Source organism: Electrona antarctica, assembly GCF_951216825.1.
Source record: "Electrona antarctica genome assembly, chromosome: 8".
In the NCBI taxonomy this organism is placed as follows: Eukaryota; Metazoa; Chordata; class Actinopteri; order Myctophiformes; family Myctophidae; genus Electrona; species Electrona antarctica.
In genome coordinates, this window is record NC_136789.1 from 42,877,155 (window position 1) to 42,891,732 (window position 14,578).

General features: G+C 41.7%; 1 protein-coding gene across 1 annotated transcript in view; it reads left to right on the top strand.

Moving 5' to 3' along the window:
- Positions 1–14,578, top strand: part of LOC306928529 (seizure protein 6 homolog) — a 60,974-nt gene that overhangs the window by 29,137 nt on the left and 17,259 nt on the right. Inside the window, exons 3-7 of the mRNA XM_079508732.1 lie at positions 1–45; positions 11,371–11,556; positions 12,536–12,704; positions 13,865–14,031; positions 14,129–14,323. The exon at positions 1–45 is cut by the window's left edge and continues 151 nt beyond it. Coding sequence (XP_079364858.1) covers positions 1–45; positions 11,371–11,556; positions 12,536–12,704; positions 13,865–14,031; positions 14,129–14,323 — 762 coding nt within the window. The remainder of the gene's footprint in view (positions 46–11,370; positions 11,557–12,535; positions 12,705–13,864; positions 14,032–14,128; positions 14,324–14,578) is intronic.

Sequence of the window (14,578 nt, forward strand, 5' to 3'; positions counted from 1 at the left end):
ACAACTATCAGCCTCAGCCTGGATCCCTCCTGCTGCACTACCAAGGTAAGTTTTGATAATACTCTTTCAGCCCAGGCTCCGCTGCTCATGTAAAAGGGAGAGCAACACAGTATACTTTCATCCAGCTTTACAGAAAGGTGTAGTGGAGTAGAACTCTACCGTATATTAGGCTGGTGCTCTCCACAAGGCAATGTCATTTATTATAGACTGAAGACTGAAGAGATTCCACTCAGTTTCCGAGGGGAGGCGTGCAGACTGTCCACAGGGATTATTTAAAATGCATTGTTCCAAATACAGGAATGAAGAATACAGCCACGTGTTCACACATGTTATCAAACTACTAGTAAGGTGCGCACAGCAAAAATGTCCAGGAAGTGCTGCGTTGTTTTCCCAGTGGTACAGACTGCAGACTACAAGGAAAATAAATCCAGGCCCTACGTTTGCAAGTGAAAATACAATTTTAATATCAGAGCAAAGTCAATAGAGGACCGATGCATGTCGAGTGCGGCCTCAAGGTCTTGATCAGGGTGCAATCAATAGAGAGTAAATCTCAGCCAGGAGGCTGAGATTTATACCTGATTGTATACCTGCTTCCAACTTTAAGATAGTGTGTGGGGGGGGGGGGGGGGGGGTATTTTCTAACATACTTCTTTGTATGGCAAATACCAAAACATAGCAAATTTACAAGCTCACAGCACACCGTGCAACATTTTTGAAACACTCTAGTCTACAGCAATGATGGCAAAGTTAGCCAAATTTGGACCATTTTCACATTAGTATACCCTAACCCTATAGCATAATATCAAACATATTGTATCAGACAATATACATTTCCTAAAGGGAAATGCATGTGTTTAATTCAGCCTGACCAGGAGCAGGGACAAAACATGGACACCACCGACAATACAAATTAATGATCAGAGTGGGGATATCAAAATCAGACGTATCAAATCAATTTTATTTATAGGACACATTTTAAACAACCAAGATTGGCCAAAGTGCTGTACAGATCAGAAGCGAAGCAAACAAGCAAGAAACACAATATAGAGAAATGTCGACAGTGTCACTGCATGATCACAAGAACACACATAAGCACAAAAGATAAAAACTAAGAAAAAGCTCAAATAAGACGTGGACTCAGATGGGATTAAAAGCCAAAGAAAATAAACGAGTCTTATAAGCAGAGACTTAGAGACATTGATAGACTCGGCAGATATCTAATATGTAAGGGCAGGCTGTTTCAGAGAGATACTCTGGGGCCAGCCCAATTAAAGATTTAAAAGCAAATAGGAGAACTTTAAAATCAATCCTAAAATTAACAGGGAGCCAATGAAGTGAGGCCAGTACAGGGGTTATATTTTCTCGTTTTTTTGTGCCAGACTGCCAGTCAATAGGCGAGCAGCAGCATTCTGGACCAATTGCAGTGGTCTAATTGACGACTATTGGATTACAATACATATCAGTGTTACAACAACATTGGTGACATCTGTGACTCCAGCGAGTCACCATTTCAATTTTCATGATTAATCTGATAACCAGCGACCAAAATGTACTCAGTTGACTAGATGCCTAGTCGACTAGTTGTTTAACTACCTATTATGTAAATAAAAATAAATAAAAAACCTTTTTATATAATATTTGTACATTTAAAAACGGTGTACATTGTTGTACATAACTATAATCTAGCTGATCTTGAGGCCTACAGAAACGGGAAAAAACAGTACCAACGAGGTCAACTAGTGTATTTCCTAGTTGAATAGTCTGCTTCTCGAATAGTCTGCTTCTCTCTGTCTCTCTCAGTTGGACTCGCTCATCCCTCTGAATGTTGCGATCGTCATTATAGTATTCACTAATAAGAACACAATTTAGTATTTTACAAAGAACAATGTTTCGATAAACCTCGGGGAAAATGTGTTGTGCGTCAGTAGCTGAAGAGACCCGAGTGAATTCACAAAGATGACATAAGTTGTCGTTGAATAAGGATTTGAGTTCCTTGGCCTGCTGGCAGTGTGACAAGACATATGATGCTGATCGGTCCAGTAGTTTGCAAGATTACACACACACACACACACACACACACACACACACACACACACACACACACACACACACACACACACACACACACACACACACACACACACACACACACACACACACACACACACACACACACACACACACACACACACACACACACACACACACACACACACGCACACACAATGCAGATCCTTCTCTGTCTGCCATGTTAGAAACATGCGTGTGTTACCTGTGGGGAGTGATGCGTGCGACCACCACACGCATGCACGTGCTTACACTCTCTCTCCCCTGGTGCTTTATTTTAACATACAGATTGTAATGGCCACCAATTATATACACTTCCATCAGCTGAATTGAGGGTTGGAGTTCTAAACAAACAGAAGAATCATTCATTACAACATGTTTTTGGCATGTTGGGATAGTTTTTCCAATACTTTCTAGAAATTTCAACAATTTCCTGTAGCAAAAATAATAGCCAAACCTATTGTGTTTTAAAATGTCCTATAGCCTACATTACTGTCATCGTACGGCAATATATAAAGGGCTTCAATGGTTACCATCTCTAAAAATGTGATTCATTGCACAGTATTATTGGCAGTGCAGATGCAATACACACTGTGAATAGCTGTGAGCTTTGATGTTGGGAGCAATACACACTGTGTATAGTTGGGAGCCTTGATGCTGGGAGCAAAGGTTCAGCCACTTCATGAAGGCCAATGCCCAGATGGAAGCCACTTCAACCCTATAGCGTCCCTATTGTGCAAATGTTCATCAGAAATAGCAGATCTTAAGCTCACAGTGTGTCACATGTTGTGAGCTTGTAGCTCATACATACTGTATGGCACGCAATACCTTTTAGGAGCAGCGGCTGATGTGAGTGCTTTGTTCTTTCTGCCCAGCTCTCAGTGTGATTTCACCGTTTGAACTCCACGGAGCTTGCCGCTCCGAATGCTGCTCGACGTCAAGTGGCACACGTCAAGGGTTGGGCACTTTTAATGATAAAAAAAAGATAGGAAAGATAAAAGCCATGCTAAAGCAAAGGAAGCATGCGGGAGAAAGCGGTGCATGGAGATCAGCGAGGGAGATTAAATCAAAGAATAGAATCAAAAGATGACAGGAATTTCAAAAGACATCAAAAACCATAAAGCAATTATGGAAATTAACCCCTCTTGATTCTTGGAAATCTTCAAAAGAAGATAATGGACTTTCAGGAGTTTTTCCTCTAATGGCATCGGTGAAACACATCAACACCCTGTTGTTTTGTTATGTCCAAGCATCCCCCCCCCCCAAAAAAAACCGTGGACCTATTTCCACACATTTCAAAGGGATAGATTGCTGGAGATATTTCAATTAATGCACAGTATCACCTTATCTTTGATAATTGTGAGAAATGTGATTGGACAGGCGTGGCGTGGCAGACAGATCTGTGGAGCGATGGGATCTGGGCTCAGGGTAATGAATGTCTGCCAAAGCATTGAGGCTATGCCTCTGATGGCAGACTGATGGATGCCTCAATAACAGCAGCAGCACTGGGATGTGATCACATGTGAACTGATGGGGGGTGGTGGTGGTGGTGGGAGGTGTACGGGTTTTAAAAGTCTGTGAAGCGCACATGAAAGGTGGAGCGTCCATTAAGCACAAAGGTTCTTTCTGCACACGCATACAGTAATAGTATATGATAGCGGTGACTCAGGGGTAGAGTGGCCAGATGGGAACCGCAAGGTTCCTAGTTCCCAGAGTTAGTGTCGAAGTGTCCTTGAGCAAGACACTGAACCCCAAATTGCTCCCGTCCTCCCGATGTGCAGGTTGGTCCCTTGCATGGTTTCCTCTGTCACCGGTGTATGAATGTGTGTGTGAATGGGTGAATGTAATGCCATGAAGCGTCTTTGGATAAAGGCGCTTTACATACACATTTACTGTATATAAATGCACCATTTACCTTTTATACCGCACTATGCATAAGCAAATTCGAAAACACTGATAACGACACCCACAGTGTCACCGAGGAATAGAATACACTGATGAACATATTGTATCGTGTTGTTGAAATTTGCATAACTGCAAATAGTAGGTCACATCCGCCTGACAAAGCCCTGAGGGGCTGAAAAGCATGTACCTAATACGAGACTGAGTTTGTTTATATGAGACAGTCTGCACCTGTCTTTGATCCTCTAATCATCATCAGTTGAGCACCAAAGCTTTGGACCAAAGGCTACCAGTGTTGTTGGGAGTCATCATTTACATCCTGGACTCTGTCCATCACGATGCATGCATTCACCTGTCAGTCAAGTTTGTCTTAAGTGACATTCCGCTCCTATAGGGGATGACTGGATAACATGAGGAGAATGACCGATAAGGGTGATTTATACTTGATCTACAAGCTGCGATGCATGCGCTTGCAGATCTGCTATAGTGAAGCTTGACCCAGCGCACAAACCAGGCTGTTCCTATAGACGAATCCACAGAGCCTTGCACTTCATGTTGCACCTCAGCTATGGCTGCGCCCAGGGCACCCCCCCCCGTGGATTCGTCTATACAGGATAGGCAAACACTCACTCTGCACGGAAGTAATGCCTTTTTAGATCAATAGCGTTGTCCCTGGGAAAGTGATTCAGCATTAGAGAGAGACGGGCCAGTAGTTCTGCCGTGATGCTATTGATATTTATGTGGCCGGGTTAAACACTTTATTTTAACGGTCATCAGTTCAATAAAGGCTATTAAGATGAAATAACTTGGGGCCACTAGGCAAGGTTTCATTAATGAGAAAGACCCATTACAGGACTGACGACCTGGAGGCTGTAGAGGTTAACATGTTCACAGGTGACTTTATTTGCACTGTCTCTGAACCACTGATTTTCTTCTGGAGAATGCAGTGCTGCCTAGTGGTGGAAGTAAAAGTATCAATACTGCAATGTAGTGTTTTGCTTTTGTCTCCTTGTTCTATGTAATAACCAATTTAAATATTAATAAGGTGGGCATAATAAGCTTCGGCTTCAGCCCTTTCATTTTTGGTCAATTGTGCCCTCCCTAGGCACGGAGCACTGCCCAGTCGATGCATGGGCTCAAATCAATTCAACTTTGACCCAAGCTGCCACTGACCCGGTCTGGCTTATTAGCCAGGCTGCCACTGACCTTTCACAACACAAGACCAGTTTACAGCTTCATGTGAAATACGTAAATGTAATGTGACCCACATTACATGTTTTTTCTAATTCATTATTGTCTCCACCAGGCCGAAGGCATGGGGAGAGAGTATGTTTTGCACTCCGTCCGTGTGTGTGTGTCCGTCCGTCCTTCCTTCCTTCCGTCCGTCCGTTACCAGCTAATCTCCGGCACCGTTAACCCGGTCGATGCCAAACTTTGCACACACACTCCCTGGATGCCAACGATGAACCTCTGCCCCACATTTTCCAGAACGGCCTGTTATAGCGCCACCATGAGGCAGCTTTTCACATTTTTTACCTAAAACTGCACCGATCTGCGTGAAACGTTGCATGCACACTCCCTAGAGGCCAAGGACAAACCGTTGACCTGCATTTTCCGCATCTGCCTTTTATAGCGCCACCAGGAGGCCGACTTTTGTAAAACACATTTTTTGATATTACTCACAAATCGTTACACACTATCTCTATGGTCATGTGCTCAAGTCGGATCTGTCCGATATTTCATATTCCATCCTAATTGGCTATAATTAGCTTTCACAGTTTGCAAGATTGCCCCGTTTTGAACAAAAGCCTCAAATCATGAACGCAGCATGCAATTTACGTGAAATCTTTCACACATTTTCTTACTAGGCTGAGGAATATATCCCACCCTTTTCACATTGGCCTGTTATAGCGCCACCAACAGGTTGATTTTTGCAAAACACATTTTTGGAACAAAATGCCTCAAAAACATGTTTATATTAATCCTAAACATTTTGCCAAACATCTCACACAGTCCTATCCTCCTGGTGGAGACCTGTGCCCAGAAGGGCACTTTTTCTAGTTAGATTTCTTTCCTCCCTCACTCTTATGTCATTATGCCAATTTCCCCATGTACTGTATATATGGTCCCTGTCACGCTAGAATAGGCCAATGTGAAAAGGGTGGCATGTCTTCTTAGGCCTTTCACGGCAATCGGACGCTGCATTCATTTCAGCATTTTGTTCCAAAATGTGTCCAAAATCAACTTGCTGGTAGTGCTATAACAGGCCAATATGAAAAGGGTGGCATTTATTCCTCAGCCAGTCGGCCTGGGAATGTGTGTGCAAAATCTCACAGAAATCACAAGCTGCGTTCATGATTTGAGGTATTTTGTAAAAAACGGACCAATCCTGCAAACTTTGGAACTTGGAAGCCAATCAAGATAGAATATGGAAAATGGGACAGATCCGTGTTGATGCACATGACTGTAGAGATGCTATGTACTGATTTGCATGGTTTTTGGAGAAAACATGTAGGAGTAATAGCAAAAAATGTGTTTTGCAAAAATCGGCATTGTGCTCTCTACTAAAGACTGTGTTCCTCTTCTAATTGACTAATAAAAAGTAATGGAAATATTAGTGATGTTACGTAATACATTGATCATGTTTTTGTTTGTTTTTTACAAAAACTACTGTATGGAAATTTGATTTCCATCCATCTTAAGTAAATATATAGTTTCAGTATAAGGTTGTTAGTTATACAATATACATAGCACTAGTAGTAGGCAATTTAGACAAACTATTTATGACATTTTTTTAGAATGCAATCTGTGCATTCTAAAAAACCTTAGTGATAAATGCCAGGCCAGCAGCCAGTGGAAACAAAGGTATAACCCGGGCATTATCAGTGTGCCTGGGTTGTCTCCTCCAGACAGGAACAATAACTAAGGACATAAGCTTCTGCATCTATTGCCAATGGGCCCACCATCAGCTAATCTTCCAGGCCGCCGGCACCGTGGAACCATTATTTGTAATAGCAAAACAATCATACTTTATGACCCAATAACACATTCAGCTGAATGGAGGCAGAACGTAATTTAATTCTTCAGGAATTGGCCCGACATTTTCTCCCTGCGGCTCCCTTTACTGTATGGGCTCAATAGAGATATAAATGCTGCTATGATAATGGCAATAACTAGGTTCATTGGAGCCAGTGATAAACTATGAATTGAATGGATGTCCCTGGGGCGCCTGTTTTTTTGTGTGTGTCTCGCGAAGTAGCTGTTTCATTATGGTGAAAACCACTGACTTGTGCAGAAGAATAACCTAAGTCAGTAGGTTAGGCAGATTAGATGGAGACAGTTTTACAAGACTTTATGGGTCCCGGTGTTGTCCATTATGTGCTGCACTGCATATATACAGTAGTTGTAAGTTATTGTTCAATTGATGGTTTCTTTCCTTCAATGTATGTATATCAATGCCAAAATGAAACTGTTCAAACCCAATCGGCTCTATGAACTGTATGTACTTAAAGGACAACTTTTTCAACCAAGGTTCATGTTTTAGGTTGTTATTAGAGAAAGTTAAAGCTGAGTGTTCAATTATTTTCATTTGCTGCTTTCTTTCATTTTAACGATTTTAGCTATTTTTGATTCGAACAAGTGGCTAAATATGTATTTATTTATCTATTTATTTACAATTTTTTTACAGCAATTTCTTTATTATTATTTACTATAGTCCTACTAGACCCCATACAATTACATCTGGCCACAAAGGATCACAGGAATGTGGTCATAAGCACCCTACTCCTGTCTTCACCGCCACATACTGTACTAGCTGGGGTACGTGGTGTTTATGATATGGATATTCACCCGCAAATCAAACACATCACGTGGATTCTATAAATATAGTGGTGGAAAAAGTACTCAATTGTCTTACTTAAGTAAAAGTATCAATAGATACTAGAGTAGAGTATTGGAATCAAAATGTACCTAAAGTACCAAAAGTAGAAAGTACTCTTTATGCAGAATGTGTAATTTCAAGTTTTCAAATGTATATATATTTTTTAAATAGCAGACCTACAAGCTCACAATGCGTTGCATCGCGACGCATTGTCTCTGAAATGCAGTGGAGTAGAAGTAAAGCCTACTACAGTACATGAATGTACTATATGAATGAATAGTTTATTTCGGTCTTAAATAATGTAGTTAAATTACATTAGGTAAGTAAATGTACTTATACTTTCCACCACTGCCCGCATCTTCATATCAAACACATCATGTGTATTCTATAAATATAGGAATGGCTTATTTGATTTACTGTTTACTGGTTCACTGCTGCTTGTCTGACATTATTGAACTGGCCTTTCCTACAAATTGCGTACCCAAGAGCCAGCTCTACAGTATGTTCAAACCATGACAGACTGGGATTTTAGTTTTTTGTCATGTCCGATTTATACGTTGTGGTGGCGTTGTGGACGCAACTGTTGTAGGCTTATAAATCTTCTAATTAGAACACGGGTATTTTTGACATACAAGGTTTCCGCCCAACAGTGTCGATTTGTTTTATGCATGGAGTGCCAGATGGGTGGAGTTTACGGTTGGGTCATCAACCGGAGATAAGTACAGTATGCTTTTAATCATAGTGTTTTGCTTTAATGCAGATTTAATTTATGAGTCACACATTCTGTGTATTCATCCTCCAATAAATATGAGCTAGAGAAAGCTTATATTTGATCAAAGCTCTGTGCACAATGAAACACAGAGCTTTAAAATGGCTTCATGTCATCACTGTGCCAATACTGGAGACGACAAATGATTCTGTGTGAGCTGTTCCGTTTATGGCTCACCACAGATTGTAAAGTTATGCACGGCTTTATGAGCACCTACCGTACATAAATGGGCTGTGGACAGCTAATGAAACAATAATAGGTTTCCCTGTAAATATGTACAGCGATGTAGGAGGCCTAATTCTATAATCCATTGTCAAGGCTGCTCAATGCACTGCTTGAAAATAACAGATTTTCAAGCTGACAAACTTCTATAAACGTATGCAAAAACAAAAAATTGTACATACATGCTAAATATCGATATACTGCCCTGCCCTAATTTGATAATTATTTGAAATTAATACAATTAAGAGAGTAATGAAACCATATTTATCATCAACAGTCTGTTGATGACAACATTTTGTGCATATCATATTTCTCCCCTGGACGGCAGATATTCCCCTGATTCCCTGACATGCGTCCTGCAGTCCACTCAGCCAGCTGTCACTCAAGCTGCCCCATTGTTCATTTCATTGTTTACGTCCTAGCCGCTACAGCCGCTGCTTGGAGTTCTGTTAAACCCAGTCTGTTTGCTAGGCAGCATTCTGTTCTGTTTGTTCCACCTGTTCCAGTGTGTTTGAGCCCTGTGCTTACCTCAGTAAAGCTGCTTGTTTGTATGAGTTCTGCTCCTGCGGGTATACTTCCATGAGTGTGGTAAAAGTGAACACACCTTAATACATGTCTCTCTTGAAGTTTAGCAGGGCTTTACTCTTAACTAAAGTAAATCACTAATTCTGATTTCTGACGGAAGTATAGGAATAGCCATCGAGATTATGACGACAGATTGATTTAGCAAGTCCTTTAAAAGAAATGTGTATCACAATTCATAGTGTAAAAAAGGGCGGGGGGCATTGATTGTAATATGAAGCCACTACACATGATATTCAGTGAAGCAATAGCACAAATGTGTTGAACTCTACTCAAATATTGTCTTCCTGTTGCCGATTGATAACTAGACAGACCAATCCGAATATGCTGGACTCCCTCCCTTTTAATGTGAATAAAGAGTAAATTAATTTATGTCCAGTGGCTTGCAACGGCTTTCTAACTTTTCTATGTAGACCCAAGAACAACCCAACCAATACCACCGGACCAATCACAACTACAGTAAGCCAAAATATACTCCTGAGAGCTTTTGTCTGTGCAACATATTTACAGTCAGACCATTGCCAATATGTAGACACGTGCGACGTGCGTGCGTGCGTGCATGCGTGCGTGCGTGCGACAGAGAAAGAGAACGGGTGAGAAATTGGAAGCAAATATACTTTTGATTTATGCATTGCATAATGTTTTCGAAGGAAGTATTGTAGGGGAATGAGAGCTCGTATTCAAGGAAAGTGCATGTCAAGATCCACAATACACACAAAATGTGTCACACATCAGCGGACACAGAAGATTAATCTGTGACGTCACTTTATAGTATTCACTGCACTTTTTAAATATTTGTTCATCATAAAGAGACACAGCTTTATGTCTTTCTCAGACAACAACCAGATTGAAGATTGAATTGGAGACCTTATTATAGAAAGCTTCTGTTGGACAAATTGAGCTTCTCCTTTCCCATTCCAGAAACCATGGAGAAGACCTATAGCTACAAATAATCCAAACTCATGTTAATGAACAACATGGACAGAATATAGAGTGGAAAATCACAAATCACAGTCAATTCCCTGATCCATAAGCCAATCAATACTACATAGCTACTTCAACACACAACAATGTTTGACATAACTTCAGGAAAAGTCAATTATACTGTGTTGTATGCATAAGGATACATTTGCCCAGACCTTCATTTACATTTATAGCGTTTTTCTACCGCATGGTACCGGCACATTCATTCATTCATTCAGAAACTGTTAACGTTACTGTACCCTTAATACATACAATATAGGACAGGTGATCTACAGATTGTTTCCAGACACATCACCATTGATATTTTAGCATGATGACATTGAACTACTATCTGCAGTGGAAAACAAACTACTTGGGAATAAGAATTGTGTAGATTTGAGTTGAATGTGGTGGAGAAGTGCCATAATAAGGTTAGAGACAGCCGTGCTTTCAGTCATACTGTATGGCTCTTTTTAATGTCATATGAAAGCAGGGAATCATAGCTTCAAATTGACATATTGGTTGTTCAGTTTGACCCACCAGTTTTGGAGATATGGCTTATAGAGTAATGTCTGGCAGAAAACAGCGGTTGAGAAAACAGGCTTGAAAGGTTCACTTCTGTGGACTCTAACATTACACCTAGCTACATGTTTAAGCATTTATTTCATATTTACATGTCGATTTCAGCTCTGACACTTATTTCAGACATGCTCTAGTATGTGAAGAGTCTGCCTGTGCTATAAACTCATTAAAAAAATAAAAAAAAAGTTTTTCTCCTCTGGTGAAAAGCTGGAATTTGCGCGATGGCAGGCTCTCAGTCAAATTTGGTCACAAATGGCAGCAAGTTAACATAGCAAATGCTAACTTGATGCCTCTTGGCCAGGTTACTACTGCAAAAGAGATTTTTAATCTCAATGAGGTTGTTTTTTTCCCCACCTGGCTAAAAAATATATTCTCTCCTTCCTATCCCCCCATGTCATTCTAGCCTTTGTGCTGAGCTGTGTTTTCCCGAAGGAGCCCGCTGGTGGAGAGGTGTCCGTAACACATCTTCATCCCGGCGGTGAAGCCTACTTCCGCTGTTTCACCGACTACAGGCTGCAGGGCCCCAGAACGCTCACCTGCCGCAACGCCACCACACCGTACTGGAGTGGGAAGGAACCCAAATGCGTGGGTAAGAACAAGACAGGGATCCCCAGATGCAGCTGTTTCCCGGCCGCAAGAAACATTGTTGATGCTAACAGCTGCCTAGCCACATGTAGTCTGTAGATGTAATGCTTCAGAGAACACTATTAAATACACTGTAAATGGCCAAAACTAGTGGTAATTACTGTGTGCCTTGCATGAACTGACATTTGGGGGCTTGTTTTACCTTTGCTGCAGTAACAGCAATATATTCTGGCAGCAAACGTTCGCTCATGGCTTATCTGTGCAATAAGCATAACTTTACAATTTGTTCAATTAGATGTGCACCTTGGCTGTGCAATTTTGCATATGGTCTGGATTCTAAACTGTATTTAACGACATAATTATGCACAGAAAATACCCACATAACAATGGGTGAATTGTAATCACTGCATCTTCATACTAACTTCCTTCAAACTTACAGGTGGTGGCCCTTACAAGCCGTTTAGTTCATTTCCGCCACCCCCTTTCACCTGCTTAGTTATTTTTCCAAGGCCAAAATGAGTGTATTTGCATGTGATTAGCAGCACAGACAGCTGTTCCGTGGAGACAGGGCAAAATAAGGACCATTGGACCAAGCTGCCTTAATTAGAGGTGGGCTGCATGACTATCCTATCTGGAGTTAGTGAAGGTTCGTCTGCCAGCCCCAGTCGCTCTCTTTGCATGCCTGCCTGCCTGCCTGCCTGCCTGCAGCTGCTCCCCACTGATAGTGTTCCTGCTGTGCTTTGCGCTTCCCCTTACAAGTCCTTCCCACAGACCCAGACATTTGGGTCCTGGTGAGCCAGCTAGCACACAGCTTCCAGCCATTGATTACCGTTTCAATCCACCCTCGGGCGGGGACAGAGACTTCTCTCCAAGACTCGTTCCATAATCTATATACCATCGCTTTCAACCCCACCCTACCCTCTCTGTGTCTACTCTTCTCCCTCTCTCTCTCTCTCTCCGCCTCTCTCCCTCTCCTCATCCAGCATTCTGTGGTGGAATGATTAAAAATGCCACCCACGGCCGTATTGTCTCCCCTGGGTTCCCTGGAAATTACAGTAACAATCTGACATGCCATTGGGTCCTGGAGGCACCAGAGGGCCAACGGCTTCATATTCACTTTGAGAAGGTGGCTCTGGCAGAGGATGACGACAGGTAGAGTATGCACAGCGCAGGAAGCACATCGTGTCAGAGCAAGTGTGTGTGTGTGTGTGTGTGTGTGTGTGTGTGTGTGTGTGTGGGGCAGCAATTTTACTAAAAGTTGCAAAAATTATGAATAATGAATGCCATCAACGTCACATTTGAAAAAAGTGATTTCCCTTCTTAGACCTTTAGCCAGGGGCATAAACCTGCACTCATCTGCTCACAGGTGATTTTAAATTACATTGCAGCATATGATTGTGCAGGGTTATTTCTTTTCCTCATGTTACTACCAGTTCTTTCATTACCACCATTCAACATCCACTGTTAAAACTGTTCAAACATTGTTTTACATACATATATGCTTCAAGGGAGGGGTGACTAAAATAAAACAAAAATGGACCAAAAACAAAAAAAGTAAGCTAAAACTGGTGTGAGGCACCGTTTCCATTAGTTATTAATTAATAGGTAGAGTAATCAGTGTTGTTAAAAAAAATACAAAAAGTTAGAAAGTTGGTGACCAACCTTCAAGTGATGCAGTAAATATAACTAGAGAAGTGAGCATTTCCGTGCAGAGATCTATGCCAGGCAGGCAAGGTTACCTACACACATGCTGGGCATGCACATTTGGAAGTAAAGTCAGTCCTAGCCAATTAGAATGTACTGTAATATGGAAAATCTGATAGATAATTAAGAGATCACATGACTCAAGAGATAATGTGTAACGATTTACATGGGTTTTGTAGTAGCAAAACGTGAAACGTGTGTGTTGAAGAAAGGTTCCCAGTTCGATTCTGGGCTCCCCCAGAGATAGTGTCGAAGTGTCCTTGACTCTGAACCCCTAATTGCTCCTGATGTGCAGGTTGGTGCCTTGCATAGTTTCCTCCGCCGTCAGTGTACGTATCGTATACATGAATGTGTCTGTGAATGGGCGAATGCAATGCACATTTTAAAGCGCTTTGGATAAAAGGCGCTACATAAATGCACCATTTACCAATTACTGCCAATTTGTGTTTCAAATTGACAAATTGCTAGGCCTATTGAACAAAGCCATCATCAATGCTAGATTGGCAACAGCCACCACAAATGGAGCACCGATGTGGCTCTCAGATGGCTTGTGATAATTCTCTCACTTCTCCAGAATGCTCTTCATATTCGCTCCGTTTGATTTCCAGGCTTCTGATAAAAAACGGGAACAACATAGACTCTCCTCCGGTGTATGACTCCTATGAAGTGGAATACTTGCCCAATGAGGGTGTGATCAGCACAGGACGTTACCTGTTTGTGGAATTCACCACAGACGGGACATTTACCTCCACCGGTGCTGCCATTAGATACGAAGGTAAGTTTAATGCCGTTTCAGATTGTAAAATATGATCAGGGATCAGGCATTATATGTTATTCATGTTTGATGCATTGCATTGTGTTTGTGTCCTCAGCTTTTGCCAAAGGAACGTGCTATGAACCCTTTGTCAAGTATGGGAACTTCAGCAGTAGTGACTCCACCTACAGCGTAGGAGCAGTGGTGGAGTTCTCCTGTGATCCAGGCTATACACTGGAGCAAGGATCTGTTGTGATTGAGTGTGTCGATGTGCAGAACCCACAGTGGAATGAGACGGAGCCAGCTTGCAGGGGTGAGTCCATACGTTATGGTTGACAGGACTTTTTGGGGCATTCAAATCTCCTGACATCTTTTATTTCGCACAACCAGGACCTCCTGGCTTTTTACTTTTTTATTCAAAAGACACGGACCATCAGCAGCTAATTCTATAACATGCTTAAAGCTGCTCTTCCTGACTGTCAATACATTTTCACTTATTATAATCATCTACCGGTATCCTCATCTGTCTGCTTGCGGGGCCGACACAATTGCTGGCCTTGGAGGCACA